The sequence below is a fragment of the Lycorma delicatula genome, chromosome 9 (assembly GCF_047948215.1).
Source record: "Lycorma delicatula isolate Av1 chromosome 9, ASM4794821v1, whole genome shotgun sequence".
Lineage (NCBI taxonomy): Eukaryota > Metazoa > Arthropoda > Insecta > Hemiptera > Fulgoridae > Lycorma > Lycorma delicatula.
Window position 1 is genome coordinate 122,253,261 of NC_134463.1, and position 27,577 is coordinate 122,280,837.

A 27,577-nucleotide genomic window follows, 5' to 3' on the forward strand; every position below is an offset into this window, starting at 1 on the left:
TAAATAAAACATTTATTAACTGTAAGAAAAGAATGATTTTTTAATTATGTTTTGTTCTTTTTTACTCAATAAAACTTTCTGTAAAATATTAGATTCACAAAAGAATAAGTTTTAAAAGAAGCCATATATAAATTTTTTAAGAATTTGCACTCAAATTTTTATAAAAACAACAGCTTTACATTTTCACCCTATTTCAAATGTAGTAAATGATTATTTTAAGGAAAGACTGTACCATGAAAGTTGCAAAATGTTATAATACATAACAGCTTTCTAATAATTTTTGAATTCTCAGTAGTTCAAAAGATCTCTTTTTTAGTACAAACAAATATGTGGTTATAATTACTGGGTAAATATTTCAGCTCTTCATGACAAAAACCGTTTTTTTTTAAAGAAAAATTTTGGTGACAAAGCCATTTTTACTTACTTTGATTCATTATGAATGCTTAAGTAAAAATATAAGCAGTCTCCTCATTTTCCGTCATACCTTGTTTCTTATAAAAAAGAAATCGGAAAATCAGTTCAAGTATAAAATTTTTCCCTCGTAATAATTTCGTTATTCTTAATTCATACATTTGGTGGCAAGTAAACATAGCATTTTCATCAATACCCGCCCTAAAATATTTCAAAACACGAAACCTTCCTGTACTATCATAATTAATTTTATTATATAAACATATGCTTCAAAAGACAATGTTTCTATATTTACAAAAACACTTTTTGGTGTTCAAGTCTGTATAATTTTACTGAAGGACTCAATAATGATTTAGATTTATTTGTGATCAACTCCATCCCGGTAAAAACTCTCTAACAAGTCAGGATCTGCCAGAAATTGGAAAATGAGTTTTATTTCAGCTATTGAAAGACGTACAGAGCGTTTGTAAGATTATTAACCAGCCTTTTAATTTAATAAATTTACACCATGTATTTTCATCTCCAGGTCAAAATTTTGTCTTTGAGATCCATTGATGTACAATGAAAATAGATGGGTTAGGTTGCATGTTGCATTTCTTCTACACTTTAATGTTATTCCTAATTGTAAGTCTACAGTAATTTTGCAAATTTTATATTACTTTATTTGTTAAGATTTTCTTTCCAGAGATTGTTTCAATCAGACAGAACTTTTTTTGCATTAATATCTTAGTTTTCTAAACTGACTCCCACCTTCTGGATATGCATTACTGTTTCTCACTTTTAAAAATTAAGAATATTGGTAAATTGGCTGAGAAGATCATAAAGGCAGTAGTATGAGGGTATTTTTATAATAAATTTCCCTTTATAAATAAAAATTGCAAAAACAAACAAAAAATTCAAAAGAAAGTCACCAGTATTTTATTAGAAAACAAAATTTTGCCCAAAAAAGGAGTTCCATAAATAAAAGTTTGTTTTTTTTTAATAAAAAAAGTTCTACATTGTATGCTTTCCATCAATTCTTATGTCTAAAGTGTTGAAAAAAACAAAAATCAAAAAATTGCTGTAAATTACTATAACTTCACTTTAAATTTTCACATGCTCTCAAATGTAAGAACCAATTTGAATTATCCATTTAATTCCTCAACACTCTCTTTGCCGTCATCATTATCTTTAATGTAATTATCAATATCACTATTATCAATGTCACTATTTAAAGAGACAATGAAAGATTCTATCCAAGAATCTATTAATGATCCTTAATTCTAATACTCACCTTCGATTTTTTTAACCTTTTCATAGCGAGGTTTCTAGTGTTTGTCGCTCATAGAATTTATTTTATCTTCACATAGTTTCTGCACTTCTGACATCTTAAACATTGCGTTGTGGCATGCAACATGTTGTTTTACCTCTGACCATACCATTTTGATTGGATTTATATCAGGATGGTAAGGTGGAAGCTGCAGAACTTTATGCCCACTTCTTTCCAATAATTTGTCAAATCGGTATTGTTTTCTATTAATTTTGTTAAACTTAATTAGTTCATACAATAGTGGTTTAAGCATTTGAGATGAAAATGGAATATGATATTAATGTAGCCAAACAGTCATGTCTTGTTTCTTGCCTGATCATACTGGAAGTTTTTCAAAAAGGGTATTATGATACGGACAAGAAGGTTAGAAACTAATTTTTTTTCAGTTTATTTCTAATAATTTTTAGTATTCATGCTATCACAGTATTCGCCACTTTTTGATTTGGCTGTCCAAGTCAACACTGCGTTTGGGATAAAACCAATTTCACCTCTGGTGTGAATTATAATTAAGCATTCACATTTATTCATTGGTAAATAAAGTCCTGTATTACTATTATAGGCCCATGATTTTGCCGTTGAATGAGATGATACAGGGTGATTCAAAGAAACGGGAAATTTTTAAAGTTGTGTTGGTGGCCGTGGGCGATTAGTACCACTTGATAAGTGGCACCAGCCTCTCTAACCTAACCTTCCATTTAGTTGTCACGGATCCTTGGAGTGGTGCACAACGTGCATTTGCTATCAAAGCGTTTTACAAAAACAATGACAGTGTGGAGGGAGCGCGTAGAGAATTTCACCCTCATTTTAATCTGGGATGGCACGACCGTGTTCCATCAGCACATGCAATTAAAACATGGATATCTAATTTTGAAGAAACTGGTTCGGCAATGAAAAAGAAACAGGCCGTGAGTGATCCGTCCGTACACCACAGAATGTTCAAGCTTTACAAGATGCTGTCACACGAAGTCCACATCGATCAATCCGTCGTCTCTCAGCATCTTTAAAATTGCATAGTTCAAGTGTTCGAAGAATGTTAGTGAAGGACTTGCAATACCATCCATACAAGTTGCAGATCGTCCAGGAACTGAAACCGAACGATGCAGTTGTGCGAGCACAATTCTGTAATGTAATGCTTCAGAAGATAAATGATAATGAAGAGTTTGTTCACAAACTGTGGATGTCAGACGAAGCGCATTTCAACCTCAGTGGATTTGTTAACAAGCAAAATTTCAGATACTGGGCACAAGAAAATCCTACGCAGCTACACCAGCGTCCGTTGCACAGCCAGAAAGTGACCATGTGGTGTGCTATGTCATCTTACGGTGTTATAGGCCCTTATTTTTTTGAGGATGACAACGGTCTTGCGATTACAGTGACGTCGGCTCGTTACGTAGCCGTGCTTGAAACCTTTGTTGTGGAACAACAAAAGAGATTTCCACCAATTCTTAACACAGCCTGGTTTCAACAAGACGGAGCAACGTCACATACTGCACGAATATCGATGGCAGCTGTACGCCGATCGTTTGGACAACGTGTCATTTCACGAAATGGTGACATTAGATGGCCTCCCAGATCGCCTGATCTCTCAGCTTGCGATTACTTTTTGTGGGGTCACCTTAAAAGCAAAGTGTTCCACAGTAGACCTGCTACAACGAAAGAAGTGAAGGCAAAGATCCGAGAAGCAATTGCGGAAATTCCAGTTGAGATGTTACGCTAAACCATGAACAATTTAACAAAGAGACTTCGTGAGTGTTTACGTAGAAGAGGAGGTCACCTGGAAGATGTCATCTTTAAAAAAATAAACTAAAATGTATGTATCCTAAAATGGCATTTGTACAATTACATGAAATAAAATTCATTTTCTAAAAATATTTTTCATTAACGTTATTTAATTTTTTAAATTTCCCATTTCTTTGAATCAGCCTGTACATAGGATTTGTCTAAGTATAAGAGTTCCCAGTTACATTTTTTAAAATAACTGTTGCTGCCTACAAATATGAAATCCTTTTCTGTCTAATGCCATGTTTTTCAACTAAAATTTTATTTTTGTTTTCTGTTTTCCACGACTTAAAACTTAATTCTTTAAAAGTTTTTCTTAAACTAGATTCACAGTCATTAAAATTAATTTTAATTTTCAATTCTTTACAGAGTCTGTTAACTATTGGCAGCTCCCCTATCTTTGAGTGAAATTCATTCACAGTTCACCTAACCACATCGAAATCATCTAATCCGGTAACTGGTTTAGAACATTTCTTTTTCGAGGTGATGAATGAGCATCTGGTCACTTGGATCAAAGAAGTTCTATTTTTTTTTTTTACTTAAACTTTGAACCTGAATCCTGGAAATGCTACAGGCAGCTGTAGTTCTCTCTTCACACTTCTGTATAGCGATTAAATGCTTGTCATATTTTCCTACAGCAAAAGATTCTTTCTTCATGAAATCATACATACACATTGTTTACAATTTCCCACACTTTTCTTGTAAGTTTTTACCTTTCACAACAAAGTAAAATTCAAAATTCAGCCATAACTATTCACAAGTGAATAAACTACTTTGAAATGTTTGAACCGTAAACCACAATAAAAACGTTTTACAAAATATTATATCGTACATTAATTCACTATGTAATAAAATACATGACACATGCCAAAAGAACCATGTCAAGAGGCAGAACCACAGAAGTGAAGTTTACATATAGATAAACAAAAAATAAAATAAAAATAATTGTTTTGTATTTGAAACATGATGTCATTTCTTAATATTGTAAATATACAAAACATTGCTTCGTAAACAGTTGCATCATGTTTTTGCTAATAAGAGATTTATTTAAAAAAATTTATTCTAATCATGGTGTACCAATGTTTCAGAGAACAATAGTATAGCAGGGATGTGCGGGCTGATCATCCAACCTTGCGTTGTGTGGCGGCTACTACACAGAACATCTCTTTTGACTTTAAAAACAAATTTAAAACCTTTTCTCCATGCTATAAACAACAGACCTTTTGAAGATAACAAGTCATTTATTAGTTTTTACAAACATATTGTTCAAAACCTCTGTGTTTTGAGTCATACAATCATATGCAGTCACATCCTGGGAAAAATTTTTATCATTTAAGGGTAGTAAAATTTTTGTTACAATAGACATGGAAATAGGAGGTAAATAAAAAATTTTATTTTATGTGGACTCATTACAGATATGAAACATTAGCTTATAACCAGAAATATGCTTTATTGCCATAACACTTTCTACAAAGCAAGTTTGTAAAGTCGATTTTGTAAAGCCAATTTGAGAAATTACTAAATGTTTCATCTTTAAAATACTTTGTTCAATTTCCAAATCGGACTTTTTACTAGACAAATTATTAATATCCCCATATTTTTTTTACATTCATTTGTACAAAGAATTTTTTTTATAATAAACAGGCTTCTGAATTTTCTTACTGATTTTTATTCTATATTATAATTTCAATATTTCGAGACACTCCACTTTTTTTAAACAAATGTATTCATTCCTTTATTAAGCACATTAACTGCTGCAACATTCAAGGATTTTTTTGTTTAACATTATTCATTTAACCCACATTCATGGTTCTATGATAAGTTTATCAGAATTCTCATAAATATCCATTCTTTTGAGGGGTTTTTTTCATTGAATTCTAATTTATAATACAATTTCCTCTCAAAAATTTACCCCCGTATAAAATTTAACTGAACTAAGTAGTAATGGAATCCCTTTAAGATTGTAACGTAAATGTTTTACTTCTAAAGAAAATATTAATCAATTATAGTATCTATATGAATTTCCACACTACTGAATTCATTAACAAATGGCTACTATTAAGTTTTTGGGTCATATAACTTTAAAAAATCATTGTATAAGTTGAAGTTTACATCACCAACCGCTAAGTTATTACAAACTACATGATCTTCAAGGAAATAATTAGGTTTAATAAAACAATCTGTTTTAAAGTTAGGTGGTGTATATGAAACCAGCAGTTCAACTTTTTCCAAGACTCATTTATAATATTGCTAACCATCTGAAACAAGATGCATTACATTTTTTTCCTCATTGGAAATCTATACCACTTTTAATAAAAGACATCATGCCTCTTTCACATGTCTGTTCTCTTTAATAATTACTTGAATAATATCCATCTCGATGAAATAAAGGATTAAAAAGGCTAGTGGATATTAACACTAAATAAATATTTCAAATTTATTATCATAAACTCATTCTAACGCTTCTTGATTGTCCCAATATTTAAATAGACAATATTAAAAAACTGTCTGTTTGTGTCCTAATAATGATAATAATTTAGATTTATTTTTTCAACAAAAAAACACACATATCTCACCTTCCAAGCTACTAAAAGATTATTTTGATAGCAATATTAAATTGCGTATTGAAAAAATTATAGTTAATCCAAATAATAAAACTACTTAAATAAATATTATCACTATTGATCTATTTATAGATTAATTTCCGATTAATAATTATTGATTCAATAGTAATAATACAGTAAACTGCATCTCTTATAACCTAATGGTTTGGTAACTCACGAAATGTTAAAGAATAGTACCTTAGAAACACCATTCAGTGGGTAAAGTTAAAATGAACATTTAATGAATCAGTCCCTATGAATCATCCGAGATACACAGTTCTATGAACAATTCACTGTATAATGTTAGCATTTTACATCGGTTAATTACCATAGCAGTCCCACTTGAAATAAAAAATAATAAAGAAAATAGAATTACAATACCTCTAAATTTTTATCATGAAGTATTTGTAAAGCTTTCCGAAAATCTGTATAGTTTTGATCAGGTGTCCTCAATACTTCACAACCGTTTTTCTTAGCCAGATCTATAATTATATTTGGTAACGAATCAAAATCCCCAGATACAATATCTGGATGTAAACAATTTATCTGCAGATTTTTTCTTTTAGCATCATCACAGAATTTATACCAACGAGCAGTACCTCCATCGACTGTCATCCTTACATTTGCTAAAAATAATGTGATAAATAAATGTTAATAGAATAGTAACAATATACAAAAATTAAAATATTATGCTGTAATACAAATTGTTAGAGACTAATAAATTTTAAAACACTAAAAAACACATTGTCTGATTTCATTTTAAATTCATTTTCTGCATCGTGATTACTTATTTCACTTCATAATTAACATTTATCATTAATATCTTTACTTCTATTTTCTTCAATCATAAACTAACAATTTTTTTCAATGGTCTCATATGCATCACTTATACTGCATTATGAGAAAGCACAATATTTTCATACATCAGTTTTCTTTTATCAAATGCCATTAGGACATTAAACAATATATTTCATTACACAGACTATATTGCATTAAAACGGTAAATCATTTTGTAACATGAGATGTTAGAAAGTACTTCGGGAAATAAAAAATAAGATGTTAACAGTTAATTCTTTCCTTATCACCAAAATTGCTATATGTAAAAATGTATACAATAAATGCAGGATTAACGTCAATATATTTATAGACCTTTACTTGTTATAAACCACAGGCTGTATTACTTTATTTACTTTTCATAAACAAAATTAAAAGAAGATCAACAGATAACATACCGCTATTCCAAAGATTAACCATCAATTTTGTCGGTATTAAAATCGGTTGGTTTAAAATGATAACCGCATATTGATCAAAAAGTACAGCATTCATATCTGAAGGATGTAACGGTGACCATTTTATCAAGTTGGGAACTTTATTAACAACCATCTGATTACTGCTACCATTACTAATTGTTTCATTACCTCTACACGGCATATTGGCTGACACTGCAATCAAACAAAAATTACAATAATTAAATTTAATTCAAAAATATTAATAACCCTATTATCAATACAATATTATACTACACATCAGTAGTTCTGAACTGAAGAACCATAGACATTTTTTCAGTTATAATATACAATAAAATTTCTAAAACAAAACTTTACCTTTAATTACTTTGGATGAAGTAAAAGTACAATTAAATATGTTATGATTAAAACTGATGAAATAATGCATTAGGGATTTACAAAATTGTTTACTAGCAATAAAGAAACTCTCCTTGGAAATCTTATCTGATTTTTTATGTTAAATGAAGATAAAAATCACAATATAAACAATGGCATAAGGTGATCATCAACACAACAGTAAATAAAACTCACTTTAGCTTTATTTAAACTTTGTTTTTATGACTCACTTTTTTTTAATATATTACAAGAAAAAAATTGTGAATATATTCACAATTTTTATGGCCAATTCAACATTGTATAGTTTCAATACATTAGCTGTTTCTACATTCAGCTTTCTACATTCAAATTTCTTAAATTCCATTTTTTAAAACTTTTCCTTACTAATTCTGTGGAAATACCTTCCCAAACATCTTTTATCCAAACACAAATCTGGTTAAAATCTGGGCGTTTGATTCTTTCCGTAGGCGTGAGAAAGAAATTTTCATCAGCCATCCATTTATTGTACAGTTGTTTTAATGCAGATTTGAACGGTTTATTAATGCAGACATCTAGTGGTTGCAATAGAGATGTCAATCCGCCTGGAATTACTTCATTCCATTTTTTCAATTTTTTTAAAAATTTATTTTTTATTTTTAATCAGTTTTAGTGAAACTGATACATTTTCACTAAGGTACATTCAGAAAACTTAAAAAAAATCTGCAAAATTTTATCAATAAAAAAGATATTCTTATTTAACAAAACGTGAGTGTTGCTTCGACCAAAATTTTTCTAAATTACATCATTTATTAATTTATATATTATTAGCTTACAATAAATTAATTAAACTATTAAGTAAAGGTATAATTAAATTTCACTGTAAAGGGAAAGTAGTGTTCAATGTATGAAGTACAATTATTAAAATTGTATAGAATAAAATTCTGGTGATGTTTAGCATAAATAAAGTAAACAACATTGGGGGCAGTTCCTTAATAAACAGATGTTAATGGCACATATTAACTAGTTGATGAGAGTAGTCATATAGATGTTCAGTCTTAATGTTCTGACTTGATGTTCACTCTCAAATCATGACCTCTTAAAGCTGCACAAATCATAACTATTCAAAACTATAATAAACGTGGAAAATTTGGTAGTAGTGTAGCAAATGTAAAAATATTTTTCATTCTGCCTGCACAAGGCTAGAGGTCAATTTAAAAGTTCTAGAAGAAAAGTATACAGGCCAGAACAGCATGGAAATGTGACAACTGCACATCTGAAAAGCATCTTGGTCAACGTGACACTAAATTTAATCAAATCTTAATAACTACCTTGCGTAAAGACCTTATTTCTATGTTGCCTTTAAAACTTTATGAACTCGACCTAAAATTAGAAAATTTAAACAGTAAGACTGATGACATCAAAAGTCTTTATAAACTTATGTTTGAAGAAAACAAGCTGGAAGAAAAATATAAATATCTACAAAATAAAAACATGGAAATGACAAAAATGTGTATATGAAAACATTGCGTAAACGAAATAGACTCACTATAACAAAACTCCACAACAGGTAATAACAAGACAATCACTTTTCCAGAAATAAAAGAATAAAAAATTACTATATATCTTGAATATGTAGAAAATCCATCAATCTGGACATCAAGAAAACCTATCAACTACGCACAGAATGTTACCACGTTCTAACATAAATATGAATGAGCAACTGTTTCCATATTACAAAAATCTGTTAGAAATGGCTAAAGATCTAAAGAAAAAAACAAATTATTTCTTATCTAGGTGTGAGACTGTGAAATCTTTAATAAACTAAAACTCCAAAACAAAGAAAATTAAAGAAGGATCTGGAACTGGAAATTAATACTAACATATTTGAGATTTAAGTTAAATATATTTTACAGCACAATGAAGAGACCTGATTTTATTAAATTTTTCGTGCATTTTCACAAGTGACTTCAGAAATAATCACAGCACTCAATTTAACTTTTTATTTTTGTGGTGAACAACCAAACTGTTGATTACTGCCTGGAAAACTCAAGCAAACAGTTGACACACAGCTTCAAGCTATAATATACGAATGAAATTTTCAGGGAACAGCTACAACAAAACATTTTCAGGATACAGTACACAAACGGAATATGGTTTTTAATCGTATAAACAACAAATAACAAACACTTTTATACGAATCAATCCATTTGAAGTTCCAAAAAAACATAAACTGGTTGCTCAGCCAATTAAAAAAAAATTGAAATTACCTACTTATTCCTACATGTCTCAGGACCTTAAAACTATTATTTTAAAATTTTTTATTTAAGCAGTTTACTTGTGGTGGCCATTTTTGTTACAATGCACACACTTATTTTTGTGATTGCAAGGATTTACGGAAAAAATCATAACTAAAAACCTATTGGTCCTGGAAAAAAAAACAATTTAATCATATTTTCTCAAGGTAAAAGATTGGTCCAGTGGTTTATTTACCTATCTCTCTTCTTTGAGAAAATTATTAATAAAGTTTAACATGAAAAGTGGTGAAATTTCACTTTTGGTAGTTTTTTCTAGATGCAGGGACGGCATACACAGTTTGAATTATTTTTTTATGGGCAGGTATATTTTAGTAGTTGTAACATAAATAATATTAATTACTAAATTAATTAAATTTTATTTTTTAACTAAATATTTATGAATTTTTGAAAACTTTTAAAAAAATTTCAAATTTTGGCTCCAGATAACTTTGATGGGGCTGGTAATAAAAATCTCAAATTTGGATAAATTACAACATTTTTAAGATGTTTATGGGAAATAAAAAAGTTTCTTATGTATTGTACTAATAAAAAAGTTAAAACCTCTCAAAAATCATGAAAAACCTGTTAAAAGCGATATCATTTTGACTCACTAAATAAGTGCTCCAAGGGGGTTTCTTGTCTTCCTTCCACTTTAAATTTTCTATATTTAACCACTGTTTTTGAAGTTGACATTTTCAATATTTTTAAAATAGTTTTTTTTTTTTAATATTAACGATAGGTTGTAATTTAATAACTTACTAATACTAGTAACCTAATACAATTTTGATTCAAACATGCTTGTAAAACTTACCCAAAATGAGATTTCACAGAGTAGCCTACATCTTTTTTCAACAATTCATTTTTATTTTTATATTGTTTTATTTTTGTAAATCACTATCGAAGAAAAGGTAAATTGTAACAAAATTTTAAAATTGTTATTATTCTTCAATCAAATAGCCTGTTTTTATAGCAATGAAAGTTTATTATTTAGTGTGGTTAACAAACAGCTATGATATCTCTTCTGATAAATCCCTTAAAATTGTGTGAGAACAACACATCACTGTTTTGATGGAGGTGATGCACCCAAAATGCTACTAGCAGCATCCAGTAGTTCAATATTGTGATGCGGGGCAACGTATTGTTCTTCGTCTTCGCATTCATATAGTTCTTTGTTCTGCTGAGAAAAAATACTTTTGAAAAGAGACTTTCCAGGAACTAAATTTAAATTTGGAAAAATGTGTTCTTTAAGAGCTTGCTCTAATGTTATTTGTCTTAAGTTTTTCTTAATTGTTTTTTTTATGAGTTATCAAAGGGTCACAACAGAACTGTACATACAGGTGACTCAAGTTTGACAAAAAGGTTTTTTTACAATACTTACAAACACTAGTGACACCTGAACACGTAAAAAAATAAGTTGTTGGTTTTCATTACTAAATTCACAAATTTTAATGAGTTCTTTTGCCACCTGTACCATACACTGCTTTATGACATTCTTCATTCACATAAATTCCTATGGAACATTGTTCTTCTATTGTTTTATGGGAAATCACTCAAAAATAATGTAAAAATTTAACTGATTTTAAAATTTGCAAATATAATAATATTATTAAGTAAAACTTATTTCTTAAATAAACAAATCCAAACACAAGATGAAATTTGAGACACTCAGTAAAGATGTGAACAGATCACTGACTAATATCAGACTGACCAGTCTGCAGTTGCAAAGCTAAATGATGCAACAAGCATAAATGAGCATGTTGCAACATGAATTTTCCTGACAACTGGAAATGACTTCAAGCGCCTGTTATAACATGAACACTGCAGTTGAATGGTTCAAACAAGTCTATTTCAACTAAAATAAATATAAAAATATTAAAGTGCTAAGAAGACAAGAAACCCCCTTGGAGCACTTATTTATTGTGTCAAAATGGTATTGCTTTTAAAAGGTTTTTCATGATTTTTGAGAGGTTATAAATTTTTTATTAGTACAATACACAACAAATGTTTTTAATTCCCATAAACATCAACAAAAACACTGTAAGTTGTGCAAATTTGAGATTTATTACCAGCCCCATCAGAATTATTTGAATTTTTTTTTTTTAAATTAGTTTTCAAAGATTCATAAAAATTTATCGGTAAATATATCACCATTAATATTATTTATGGTAAAACTACTAACATATACCTACACACAAAAAAATAATTCAAACTGTGTATGCCATCCCTGCCTCCTGAAAAAAATTACCAAAGGTGAAATTTCACTGTTTTTCATGTTCAAATTTAGTGGTAATTTTCCAGAGAAAGAAGAGAAATAGGTAAATAAACCACTGGATCAATCTTTTACCTTGAGGAAATATTACTAAATTGCTTTAGTTTCATCCTTCCAGGACCAATAGGTTTTTAGTTATGATTTTTTTACGTAAACCCTTACAATCACAATAATAGGTGTGTGCAATATAACAAAAATGGCTGCCACAGGTAAACTGCTTAAATAAAAAATATAAAATTTTTAACTGCTTAAAAAAATTAAAAATTTACTGCTTAAATAAAAACATATAGGAAATAAGTGGGTAAATTTCAATTTTTTTAATTGGTCAAGCAGCCACCCTTGGTCACTTCAAATGGATTGACCCTTATTCAAATACCTTTGTAAAGTATTATAATACACGCATTACACTGCAATCAATATAGTGGGCATAAAGATACATCAATAAAGAGAAAATTTTGTCACTTCAAATAAAATTTCTAAAATGCAGTGAAGAAAAAAAAATTAAAAATGTCCTCTCTAAAACAAACACACAATAACACTGTAAAATCGAAAAAAAAAATATATGTTTCATTTCTTTAACCAACTTTCTAGCCAAATATTTTTATTAAGAACCAATCACTGAGGAGTAGATTGTTTTTATCTAAAAAAAACAAACACCAATAAAAACTTAAACTAGTTAAACCTACACTATCAATAAAAGTCATAACCCAATCAATAACAAACATTTATTTCTAACTAAACATTAATCCCTAAATTTAATCTTCTCTATTTTTTTCACATTTCAGATTACAAGGTTTCCCTTAAAATAAAATTATTCATAGAATAACTGGCAATAAACTACTTACAATCTATAAAAATAATCCAAAAATTTAAAATAAACAACATTATGTACTTACTTATCATATAAATAATATGTACTTATTAATTACAACCTATAACATTGCAAACTGTTAAGCACTTGATGTTAGGCTGTAGTAAAACATTATTTTATTCCTGATTTTATTTCAGTATTACCAACCCAAAAATAATTAACACTGTAATACTAATATATGCTAGAGACCAATACAGTCACTGGTTAATTAAATCAGTTCAAAGAACTTAATAAGCTAAATTAAATAAATAACACTCCCTTGACTAAAAAAACTTACACGCAGTGATAGAAACTAAAATACTGAAGAGATACCGCAACGATAATTAACAATTATAAATAGGATGGGTTGTACATAGCACAACTGCAGATGTGTAAAAGTATTTTTCTCCACATGAACAATTTTATAATAAAATCAAACTTCACAGTAAAACATTATTAATATTAACAACCACACATCTTTTTGAATTCTTGGGTTCATCATGATCAACTGATGGTTGATCATGACAAGTGTTTGTTTTTGCATTAATAATGGAAGGGGTTACTGATATGGTTAATATTGATAATGAATCCAAGGATTCAAAAATAGCGTTTATATATATAGATATATTTTTTTACTGAAATTAATCTTTTTAAGATTCATATTATTCCTCTGTACTGTTAAATTATATTTTACATTCTATTAAAATAAAAACTACCCAGTACAGAATACTGAGATAGGACATATGTTTCTTTAATTTTACCATGAAAGTACTTTTGCAGGCTCCACATCCTCGGTCATGAATAGATAATAATAGAATATTAAATTATTTAAATGTCGATATTGAAATAAACAAGGACAATCAAATAGAAACATCAGAATATAGAAAACCTACATCTAATAATATAACAATTCATAAAAAATCAAATCACCCTTGGTCTCATAAAATTAATAGTTATTCAAATATGATTAATAGAGTAATTAAATACACACACATAATAACAAAGAAAAGTTAATGAAATAAACATCATAAAACATATAGCAGTTGAAAATGGATACGATACTACTTTAATTAATAAATAATATTTATAAAAATTAAAAAAAAACTATTAAAACATAATAAAAAAAATAACTAAAAACCAACACAATAAGACACAAAAATGTGAAAATATATACATAAAGTACTTATACACTATAATATCATTGAAAACATTATTAAAAATTACAATAAAGAAGTATTTAAACCAGTATTTAAATCTAATAACCACGTAATAGAATATTTAAAAAATAAAAATAATAAAATAAGCAATCTGTGTAACTGAATAAAACTCTTAAAGGTAAACAGTCCTCAACATAGAAATCATAGTGTTCTTAGCAGAAAATATAATAAAAACTATTTTCTTAATAACAACAATCTGTGTGGAATTTATAAAATTAAATGTAATGAGCATGATTATATTTATACAGGAAAAATAAATAGATCCTTTATAACTAGATTTCTTGATTATAGAAATTATAAAAATAATAAATAAGGTTTATAACATGGCAGACCATCTAATAAATGATAAGCATTCTCCTTCTGACAGTAACACAAATTTATAAATATTAGAGATAAATAAAGATTACATAAAATTAAAAATATATTAGAAAAATATTACCTATATAAATACAAACAAAATTTCAACTTGATAAACCATCAGACTGCGTTTAACGTAGACAGTCGGATAAAAACCGCAACAGATAGCAGCACTCATATATACACAATTTTCATTATTTCAGTACTTTATTTTTAATTTTTATTATGCAGTAACTAAATCATTTCAATCATGACTGAGTGACTGAGAATGCAGGATCTCATCAAAGTACTTTCACGGTAAAATTAAGGTAAAATATGTCTTTTATCTCAATATTCTACGTGATATATACTAGGTGGTTTTTATATTAATAGAATTTAAAATATATATTATATTTATAAATTAAAAAATAAAATATTATAAATTATGTATAAATAATTATAAATAATCGCAATAGAGTATAAAGCATTTATAATGCACGCGCACAATAGCAGGAGTATAAAGCACTCCCAACAAAAAAAAACCAATAACTAAAATGTGTATTAATGTTCAAACAGATATTACAGCAAACGATATGAGGTAATGAGGGCTTTTCTTCCTCCAAAGAAGCACGTTTTAAAATAATTGATTTAACTACATTAAAATGTACACAACAGACTTAAAATACAATTATCAACGTTTTAATTATAAATTGTTAATCGGTGGAGTTAAACTTACAGAATCATAAAATAATACTACCATTTAATTGAAAGATAAATAAAATCGAGGAGTAACAATAAGAAAATTACTAAATATAAAAATAAACTAAACTCAACCATTACCTTTATAAAAATAAGAATAAAATAAAATAAATTGAGAAACAATTAAATTAATTAAACTCATATTAAAAATATTTTTAACATATAAAACAAAAAATCAACACATATGACACCTAAATATTTATAATAGCTTAAAAAAATTAAGATAATTTAAAAAAAAAAACGTGCTATTATAGATGACTGTGATGATTTTATTTTAATATCCCATAACACCACATTACCAACATGATAATGCAAAAAATAAATATACTTAGAAACCAATAAAAATTTGATAACACAATATTAACAACACTATTAATATAGTGATTATAACTGATTTATTAAAAATATTATTTCAACTTTATCATGTCAATTAATCAATCTTTTAGAGTAAAATTTAATTAAAAAGAAATTTTTCTCAAAAGAAGTATATTTATCGGTTAAAGAAAATTAATAACATTTTCCCTATTAAAGGTTTTTGGTATATAAAAACAAATCCATAGAATTTATGTTCTCAACATAGTAAAGACAACTGAAAAACGGCTGTTTAGAAAATTAAACATACTTATAAGTTTATAACTATGATATCAGTAAAACAATAACTTTTCCTCATAAAAAAAATTGAACTCCATAGAATTTTTTACACGTGATATTTTATCAATCATTTATAATTTATTTATTGTGCAATATTTACTGTAATTTGCAGGAACACTACGAACAGATCACATTACACGTAATTTGATTTCTATTATGTATAAAATTATGAGATGAACATTTTATTTATGTTTAACAATTTCATAGAAGTAAAAATTTATTAATTACCAAGTTCAATAAATAATATATAAAATTTCATATCGCATTATGTATACTAAAATAAAAATTTTATTTATTGCAATAATTTAAAACATAATTGCATTACTTAATTGTTAAATTAAGGTATAAACAAGACATAATTTAATTCTAAATATATACATACAGTAAAAGTAATTCCACCACAGCCTGTAATATTTTATGGTAAAGTGAAAACATATGAACTGATCGATAATACTAGTAAGTGTTAGGATTTTCAAGCTGATTTGAATTTGTTTTTTTGACTGATGAATACTAATAAACTGTGTCATGTTAATCAGATAACTGACTCTGTGGGTGTTTGGGCTGATGTTAGTTTGAAGTATATAAATTACGTAAACGATGAGTTAATCTTGGATAACAGACATTTGAGAGACTTAACAACGTTTTCAAGAACAAACTACCCTTTTGCCTCAGAAAAAAATAGTTTTCGATCAATGCTTCCTACCAGTCCTTACCTACAGAAACGAAACATGGACATTAACATTCAATCATTAGAGAAGCTGTGGGTAGCACAAAAAAAATATGGAAAGATGTATGCTTGAAGTTACTAGATGGGATAGGAAGACCTGTAAATGAACCTGAGAACAGATGAAAGTATATGATATCATTATGAAATAAAAGAATTTAAAATGGTGTTGGGCAGACCATCTAGCAAGAAGAACTGATGCAAATGTACTAAATTAGCACTTGAATGGATACCACTAGATGTTAAATTTCCACAAAAAATACAAAACGCTCATTAGAATGATGATATCAAATACAATGGACTGAATTGACAGATCACATAAGACCATATTAGTTGGAAACATGCTGAAGAGGCCTTCATCCTGCAGTGGATCGATATCGGCTGAAATGATGATGATATAGACTATATAGTAAACAATGACAAAAAAATGTTCATGTTGAAATATAATAACCTTTGTAGAAAAGTCTACACTTTAGACAGTATAAAAAATGTATACCACTCTTTTACAAGATCCTATTTAGAATTTGTTATGCTGTCTGGAATCCTCAAATATAGATGTAATGGAATGTGTTAAATAAAGTTTACTTCTTATCATGTCTTCCATTAGAAGAGTTTAAATATTTAATAATAAATATTATATTTATTTATTGTAATAACTTTTTAAATTTATAGTACAAAACAACAATTAAGACATAATCTAATTGTATACATAAAATAAGTGAATCTACTACCACTGGGTGTGATAGGATGATAATGCTAATATACTTTATCCGATCAATAGTACCAGTGAATTCTAGCATCTCTGATCTGAATTTTTTATATTACATATAAACTGTATTTAAATCACATTTCATACAGGAAATAATCTACCTTTTTGATATGCAATATTTGGATGTTCACCACAGAATAGTAAAATTAATCTGTTTAAAAACATTGTAATGGGTTTAATAAAAGATTTGATATCTTTTTACAACATCAGACAATCTTCCTGTTTTGTTTTTACAATTATTCCCAATTAGTTTACTGAAGAGGAAAACAGAACAAATTATCAATCGATGAAATTTAATACCAAATATAAATAGAAGGGAAGAAGCATTATACAGATATTTACCATCAGACTGATAAACAGTTTCAGAAAGGTGTAACTGCTAACTGATCAACTTGGGCTAATTATTACAGTTTCTCTGTAATATTCTCTTATAAATAAAATTAACAATTTTAAAATCATCATTTTATTTTTGGTTATCTTATAATAATTTTAATCTTTTTTTTTTTTTAATGGCTGCTTTACCATTTACCATGTTAAACCCCATATAACTAACGCACGATCGGGAAAATCAAAAGACATATCCCTAATTATTGTCAATCACCAAAGTGGAATTGTGCTTCTGTACAGAGGATCGTATTACATCTGTAAAATATCTTCTAGATTTTTAGTAATCTCGTTTCAGTCACCTCTTACTACAGGCAGGTAGTATACCAGGGGATTATTCTAGCATCCTCACCCTTACAGGGATGTATAATGTTAATTTTATTTTTATTAATTGGTTTTTTTTTTATTTTATTGTTCTTAATTATATATTAGTAAAAAGTTACAAATGATATATCCCTATATATATATAATATAATTATAATTAGATAAATATTGTACATAATATTAAACTGTGTGTAAAATAAAATATAAATTACTAGAATCACACTAGAAAATCATATCCCATATGATGACAGAATTTAAACATTGCTGGATCGATTTTCATTAAATACAGATCGGCCCATTATCAATAACTGTGTTCATTTACCTACTAGCTATATACATATCATACAAACATAATTCAACCACCAGTTACAGTAAACACTGACAGGTTGAGTTTATAGAATCGGTGACTGCAATCTATTGTATTGATAATACAGACCCAGGATACACGCACTCTACAAGTGAAAAAAAAAAATTTATCAAGATGTGTTTATTAATTGCAGGTGTTTGTAATAGGATGTTTCCTGTATTTGCATGTACACATGCTTGCATGCGACGGTATATTTTTTGTGTATGTGTTCACAAAACAAAAACAACATTACCAATAAAAATCATAAAAACAAACCAACACAGAAATTAAATTAATTAAATACAGAATTAAAACACCACTCACTGCTACTATGTTAATCATAATAAATACTATTAATATAATAAATTCTAAAGAAACAACTGGTGCATAAAATTGTAAATTAATAATAACAATTATATATGTAGAATATGACTAACTTTAAACAAAAATAAAAAGATAAAAGTCTATTTAATAATGTCAGATAAAGAACTGAGTAAACATCGCTCTAATCTTACACATAAAATTAATAATATCAGGTATATAACACTCCTTTTTTTCAACAAATAATAATAAGATAAAACTGCATACGTAGTGTTTCATCGTGCTTCTAAAGTAATTTCAAAAAATTAGACAAGATAAGCCGAGAATGAGTACTTACAGTCTATTTTATCTATACAACAAAAAGTCACACCCAAATAAGATAGAAGCACAAGAATAAATCATTTAAAATATTTCATACATGATAATACAATATATTAATCATTAACATTAATAATAGAACGTTGAGAAGTTAAGTAATAAGTACGATTCACAATAAAAGAAAAATGGTCTTAACAAAAAGATTTATATATTTTTCATTCATAGCATGCAGTAAGTATTAATTAATGTACTTTATTTTCAATTAATATATTTTATGAAAGTGTATTATTTTTGCTTATTTTTTAACTCTTTAATTATTTTCTAACAATTTCATAAGTCCTTTTCACAAAAAAAAAAATTAATAATTTGCAAGCTGGTCAGTCATTTCACATTATAACCTTCACTTGAAAGATGCTTATTTAATAATTTCAGACCCACAGCAATATTTTATAAGTACATTTTACAGTAAATATATGAATACATATTTATTTAAATAAATGCAAATGTATAACATAAAAACTTGACAACAATTAAGCAAATTATTCATAAATATTCAAGATTTTGTAGCTCTTAACAGTTTAAGTAATCAGTTAAAAAGACTACGATAATCTTGAAAAAGACGTGATAGTCGATGATATCAATTTCTTTTTAATGTAATTAGTCTGACCATCATGCCAATCTAGCAATTCTTCCAGAACTGAATAACTGCACTTTGGGCTCTCCAATTTGTTTTTGTGTTTTTATATGTGATTTTTTGTCAGTATCTACAATGCAATACCACATTTTCATTCATTTGTTTAAAAATTAATAATATGCAAAGTTTTAAAATATCTTATACTGATTCGACCGGTAAGTAAAATGTTGTTCAATGAAATTTTACATTTTTCATCTTATTTTTATTTAATTTTATCATTATAAAAATAAGAGAACAACCAGTTGTATAACTTCTGTTAATATTATATAAAAATAAAGATGTACATATAAATTTTTATGGTACCTGTAAACACTTTAAATATAATATTGAAACAAATTTTTTAATAGTGGCAACACAAATTTACAACTTTAAATAATAATGCAACACTGAAATTTTTATTACAAATTTTATTATCACATTATTTAATAACAATTACTATTTTCTTGGACAGTTTAAAAAATTTTTCTTAATTTATTTTTTTTAGCAACCATTATTAATTCACTTCATACATCTGAATAACAGTAGCCTTTACATAAAAAATTAGATTCTTTTATAATGTACAAGAATGAATGTATATCGGTTGATTCAAAAAGGACTTTAAAACATATAAAAATTTATTGAGATAACTTACAGATTCTGTTGAGGTTTCATTCCATAGCAAGACACATCCAGTTTTGACTCATGATGTTGATTATTACCAAAATTCAGTCACCAGTGTTGTTAAAAATGGACGCATGTACTGGTGCAGAATGTGCTCACTGTGTGTTTTGGTTTCATAATTTGCAGTCACCAACTCCAGGTGAACATAATTTTCATAGATAGTATGGTACGAAACCTCCTAGTAGACGTACAATTTACTCTTGGCACTAAACCTTCGTTTAAACAGGTTGTTCTTCTTCCAGAAAGAAGTGTTTGTTCTTCTTCTAGGAAGCAATCGTAAATGTTATCATTTATCTGGACATGTTTCAAAATGTTCTACTTCCTCAGTTAAACGATGATGACCAAGATGGAAGCCATTACTATCAGCAAGATGGGGCACCGCTTAGAAATCTGAGATTTTCTTGATACTCCATTTCCAGGTCAGTGGATCAGTCATGAAGGTCCAATATGCCCACCTTGCTCCCCATATTTGACCCGGCTAGATTTTTCTTCTAAGGTTTCATTAAAGATCAAGTTTATGTACCACGTTTGCCTGCTGATCTTGTTGAGCTAAGATTTTAAATTAACATGGCAGCTGCAGAGGTAATACCCAAACTTGCTGGCTTCAGTCAGTCTGGAATGAAATCAGCTTCAGGTGGGATGTATGTCACATTACAAGCAGAAGCCCTATCAAACCAAAGTGAATGTTGGGTGACAAACTTGAAGTGTTTTGCTATAAAATGAGACCTGAACCAAATCTGTAAGGTATCTCAATAAATTTTTATATGCTTTTAAAGTTGTGAAGTCCTTCTTCAATCACTCAATGTGTATAGGAAGACATACATAGTTTAACCAACATACATCATTTCGTAATCTTTTTATAATTATTTCTTAACACTTTCAGCATGAAAGTGTTAAATTCCACTCTCTTATTTGCACACAATATTTGTAGGTGTTTCAACAATGACACTTGTTATGTCCAAGTTACAAAACTTGCAGAATTTTTAACTCCTGTTAAAATGTAACTGGTCCTTAATATAAATGGAAAGAGACATTAATTAATGGAGTTGTTGCACAAATGCTCATTATTAACACAAACATTAGATAATCATAAATTAAACAATTGCCAAGCTAAAAAGCAAAATATAAGCCATATACATACATACATACAGAGTTTTTCAATCAAGACATTTGTCTTTTTGGATTACAAGATATCAAAACATCAAGAAATACAAACAAAAAAAGCCAGTGGGGGAAATTTTTGACTGAAAATAATATTTCTTGATATGTATATGTATTATACATATTACTGTTAAATTAACAATAAAACAAACACAATAACTAAGAAAGGTTAGAAAAGTAGCAATGATTTTTTTTTTTTTTAGTTCTCTTAAGTGCATTCATAAATGAAGTCCAAGCAAGAAGAAAAATTCTTAAAGGGAGGAAAACCATTACAAGAGATTATATAAGTGAGTATTACTTCATTTTAATATTGAAATAAGAATTTAAGTAGACACAAGAATGTATCGTACATCATACATTATAATCAAATAATATACACAACATATCATAAAATTAAAACATCCTTGTGAATGAATGAATTAATGACAACGTTTCAGAGAAGTAAATCTACAAAAACAATAATGTTTAGTTGGTAAAAAAAGATCGTTAACAGTTCAGACAGTGGAAGCAGATAGATTTCAGTAGTTTTAGATCTTACTTACAGACATTGCACTCTTATAATCAGAACGGTGTGTTGAAGTTGAATATGTAAATGTCAAACATAATAAAATAGGCTATATACGAGTATATCAGAGATTTTTAAAATGGAACTTAGGCTGCATTTCATATTACATGGGACTTTGTTTTAGGAAGATCAGAAATGGACTGTCAGATTTTCATAAAGTGTATATATAAAAATTTAACCTATTAAGTTTTACATTTGTTGATAACTTTAAACATTTTTAGTCACTTTGTTTGAGTGGTTTTTTAGATAAGTCCAAAAAATATTAACTTTTTCATTGCACAGGCTAATTATTTACATCAATATTTAGAAAATTAAAAATATTAACTTAACCTTGCAGTAACATTTATCAGTTTTTAAATAAAACCTGATGATGAAATAAATACTTTTTGCCACTAATTACATACAATATGAAAAAAAACAATTTGCAAAAATTTACCAGAAACTAAGATCTCAATAGTTTGCAGAAAATTATAAGCTGTTATAACAAGGTAATCAATTTTTCAATATGTTGCCAGCAAAGAAGTAGGTGCCTTATTATTCTAACTGATGTTATCTCTAACATCTGTATGTCTAACTGATGTTATAATGCTGTGTTTACTGGTTTGTTTTTTCAATGCTCGAAAAACCTAAAACCCATATTTTTAACAAGAATGGACGATTTCAGACTAATTCTTTGGGTCAGTAAAACTGTATCCCAAACATAACCTAAAAAACCACATTTTTTAATCATAACTTCAATATCAGTGAACCAATTTTTATTTTATTTGTACCAAATTACTTGTCATTCAAAGGGCCTTCTAATGAGGCATTACAAGCTACATCATTTTAAAAAAAATAAGTTTTGAATCCTTGAAAATGTTATAAATATTTAAGGGTAAAATTTTGTGATTGTAATTTAAAAATAATTTTCACAATTTTAATCCACAGATTATGATTACTTGAAATGGTTTAAGAAGTAATATTACGTAATTTTATAGTTATTTTTGTTGGACTGAAATTTAAAAAACGTACTACCCCCACTGGTTTTTCGCACCGGGTTTATCAAGCGAAGGGGTGAGTGGATTTTAATTTTCTTTTCACCAAAATTCTTCTTTTTTTTCGGGTTGTCAATTAATGTAATTAAATGTTACCATTCCCAATTAAGATTTTTGAGTTGGGGTAGGTGTAGCAGAAAGGGTGGGTTCCACCCCTTTGAAAATAATTTTAAAAAGTTTTCCCCAAGAATGGTGTACATGCCTGCAAACAAAAATACAATCGGACTGATAGCTGTTAATAATAAATGTGATAATTTTTCAAATGATCACCCGGTATACTTATCCACATGTATATGCTTAAAGAAAAATTTCTAAACTGAAATATAACTGAACACAATTAATTTTGGACTAGAACTGAAGCAATACAATTTAAAAAAACAAATAATGTAAACTAAATAAAGATTTTAATACTACCTTCAAACAAAACTTTAAAATTTTCAAGACTGTTAAAACTATGAGATATGCTAATAGGAAGTTTTTACAAGTATTCAAATACTGCTAATTACATTAGAAAAAGTAGTTTTTTTAAATCTAATACACAGTTATTCTGCTTATTTATTTATTTACTTCAGAAACAACAGGCTGATGTCCAATTTCAAAGCTTGACTAGTTTCCAAGCCATAACCTTCCAGATGAAAAGTAGAGACACTACCACTCTCATGGAGATCAAACTTAAAAGTAAAAAAAGAAAAAAAAATTATTTTAATAAATATGGTAAAACATTATTGAAATCTTTGGCTTCATCTTTATAGAATAGTTTAACACAATTGTTGACCAAAATACAATAATGGTGACTGTATTTAACATTAGAATTAAAATCCGATTGCAATAAGTATAAGATTTTGTAGGCCATCTCTATAATCAAATTTCTTGATATTTTTTTTTTTGTTTTATGCAGTAATTCAATTCTGAATTACTTATACATACATATACATTCTATCCCTACTTTAATAACACTTGATCACTGTGACAAAGTGGTAGTCCCTCTCATCTGAAAGTTTATGTTTCTGTCAGGCATGGCATTTTTCAAATATTACAAAAAAATCCATTATCATACATCAGCGTGTCAATCAGAATGAACAGAATATAGAGGAGTTAACCCATCGGGTTGGTCTAGTGGTGAACGCATCTTCACAAATCAGCTGATTTGGAAGTCGAGAGTTCCAGCGTTCAAGTCCTAGTAAAGCCAGCTATTTTTACACGGATTTGAATACTAGATCGTGGATACCGCTGTTCTTTGGTGGTTGGGTTTCAATTAACCACACATCTCAGGAACGGTCGAACTGAGAATGTACAAGACTACACTTCATTTACACTCATACATATCATCCTCATTCATCCTCTGAAGAATTATCTAAACGGTAGTTACCGGAAGCCAAATAGGAAAAAGAAAAGAATATAGAGGAGTTAATTGCTACTGAGCTCTTGGTACTTTGTCATTTTACGCCCCCCACTTTTTCCACATAAAAATTACTTTACAGGTGTTTTATAATAATTTTTAAATAAAACATTAGAGAAAACACACTAACATGCTGTTTTATACCGGTACCATATTACCATATTACCATATTAACATTAGTCAAGGTTAATTATTCAAGGTTGGCAAGTGAAACAAGCATACGTTAATGTCAAGTGAAGCAATACGAGATTGGAAAATGTACCTGAGAGAAGTGTGTGTGCTGATCATTTATTAAAATGCCCAAAAAAGGAAGGTTGTCCAGGAATGACAGTATAAATAGATGAATCCTTATTTTCAAAATAAAATACAACAGAGGCAGAATTCTTCCAAATCAGTGGTTATTTGGAGGTATTTGCTGAGAAATTATAAATATAATCTAACCAAACTTAACCTACACTTGCTTTGCTCGCTACCCTTGACTAATTAACAGTAATGTTTTAATTATTTAAACAATAAATAATTTCAGTAATTACTAAATCTATTATAAAGTTATTTATTTATTGAATTTACTATTAAATTTGGTTATATTATATTTATAATTGTAAGCAATAATGCTTATTATATTTTTATTGTGTAAAATATGTTAATATGTAGAATGTTTAAAATGACCGGTATAAAACAGCACATTAGTGTGTTTTCTCGAATGTATTATTGGGTTATTTTTATTGATTTATAGGGTCACTATGGTATTTATCTAATATTTTATTCATTAATTATTATAAAGCATGCTATATTAAGTAATTTTTAAGTGAATGCTAAAGGGTAAAAAGTGGAGGGTGTAAAATGAAAAAGTACGAGGCTTTTTAATAGTTAACATTTTTTTTTTAATTTGAATGATTTATGATTAGCTAGTACTTTTACTTCAATAATTATAGGTCTTTATTAATCAACTGGGATGTTCTGACTCATCCATCCTTAAATTAGGATCTGCTCATTATCACTTAATTGAACTAGTTAACAAAATTCAAAAATATTGACAAGGTAATTAAATCTGGTTTGAAAATCAACAAAAAGATTTACTTAGATATTTAACTGAGAAATATCCACAATGGAAAAAGCAAATGCACTTTCTCCCCCTTATTACAGTGGGAATAGGGGAACTATATTTCAAATATATAAATATTATTTTAATAAACAATAGATTTTGACCAAGTTGAAAATACAGTTTACAGAAACAAATTATTTTTATATTTGAACAACCATAAAAAATTATATTTGAACAGTGTGACCATTAATGTTTCAAGTTATCATCTTCTGTAAACTAATTTTTATTTGTATTAAATTACAATATAAGCAAGCATGTTAACCAGTTTAAGATTTGGATTTTTAATAAAATTACAATAGAATATCTAGGTTGTTAATAACCAAAACATAACAAAAATACATAAAAAACTAAGAACCACTAAAAATATTAAAAGTAGGCTAATATAAGTCTAACATGTTGCCGTTGACTTTGTTCATGTCTACTTTAACTTTCCTTAGTGCTAATATCACAAATTATTTTTTTTTATTAAGGCTATCTAAATTTACCCTTGCAAATACATAACTTTTGTAGACTGAAATTTTCTATAATCAAAACAACTTCATTAAATAAATTTCTACTGGTGAAAATGAACTGAATCCTTGCTATATATATATATATATATATACATATTTTTTTAAATGAAATTAATTTTTTTAAGATTGATATTATTCCTCTGTTAAATTATATTTTTAATTCTATTAATATAAACCACCTAGTACCGAATATTTACATAAGACATACCTTACCTTAACTTTACCATAAAAGTACATTCGCAGGATCCCACATCCTCAGTGATTAAATATTTTAATCATGACTCGTATGAATCATGAGACCTTGCCGATGGAGAGGGGGCTGAGTGATCAGTGATACAGAGTAGCTGGACCAAAGGTGCAACCATATCGGAGAGGTATCTGTTGAGAGCCAGACTAAGGAATGATTCCTGAAAGAGAGTAGCAGCTCTTTCAATAGTTGTTAAGGGCGTAGGTCAAGACAACTAAATGGCCCATATCAACATCACTCAATCTTCTGAGTACTGCGCAGCTGAAAGCAATGGAAACCTACAGCTGCTTTTTTCCAAGAAAATGTAGCTCTCTGCATTTTCATATAACAAAGACGGAAGCACCTTCCTTGGTAAAATATTCCACAGATAAACTAGTTCGGATCTCTGGGTGGGGACAACCAAGGAAGGGGTTGCCAGAAAATTAAAAAATAACATTCGAGTTGAAGCATGGAATGTCAGAAGTCTAAAAATGATTAGTAGGTTAGAAAATTTAAAGAGAAAAATGGATAGGATAAATGCAGATATAGTAGGAATTAGCAAGGTTCAGTGGGAAGAGGAAAATGATTTTTGGTCAGGTGATTTTGGAATAATTAACTCAGCTTCAAATAATGGGTAGGCAGGAGTAGATTTCGTAATGAACAAGAAGATTTCAAAAACAATTTCAATGTACAAGAGTATTTCAAAATGTATAGCGATAGAATCATTGTAATAAGGATAAAATTGAAACCTAAACCGACAATGATTGTTAACGTCTAAATGCCTACAAGCACCAATGATGATCTTGAGGTAGAGTGTGTATGCGAAGAAATTGACGAAGCAATTAAACACATAAAAGGAGATGAAAATTTAATAATAGTCGGAAATTGGAATGCAAGCACTGAAAAAGGCAAGGAAGGAAATATAGCGGGTTAATACGGGCTGGGCTAAAGGAATG

The 27,577-nt window shown here is 28.2% G+C and overlaps 1 protein-coding gene across 7 annotated transcripts in view; it reads right to left on the bottom strand.

Annotated features, from left to right (window-relative positions):
* The window catches only part of LOC142329765 (thiamine pyrophosphokinase 1-like), an 85,123-nt gene that overhangs the window by 6,972 nt on the left and 50,574 nt on the right, over positions 1 to 27,577 (bottom strand). For 4 of the 7 annotated variants that reach the window (XM_075374535.1, XM_075374537.1, XM_075374533.1 and 1 more), the window contains 2 exons: positions 7,335 to 7,544; positions 6,484 to 6,728 (listed from right to left, as the gene is read on the bottom strand). In XM_075374535.1, coding sequence (XP_075230650.1) covers positions 6,484 to 6,728; positions 7,335 to 7,544 — 455 coding nt within the window. Of the gene's footprint in view, positions 1 to 6,483; positions 6,729 to 7,334; positions 7,545 to 13,162; positions 13,185 to 15,509; positions 15,586 to 18,492; positions 18,666 to 27,577 lie in introns of those variants that run through there. The other 3 variants (XM_075374536.1, XM_075374531.1, XM_075374534.1) reach the window with 3 other exon arrangements.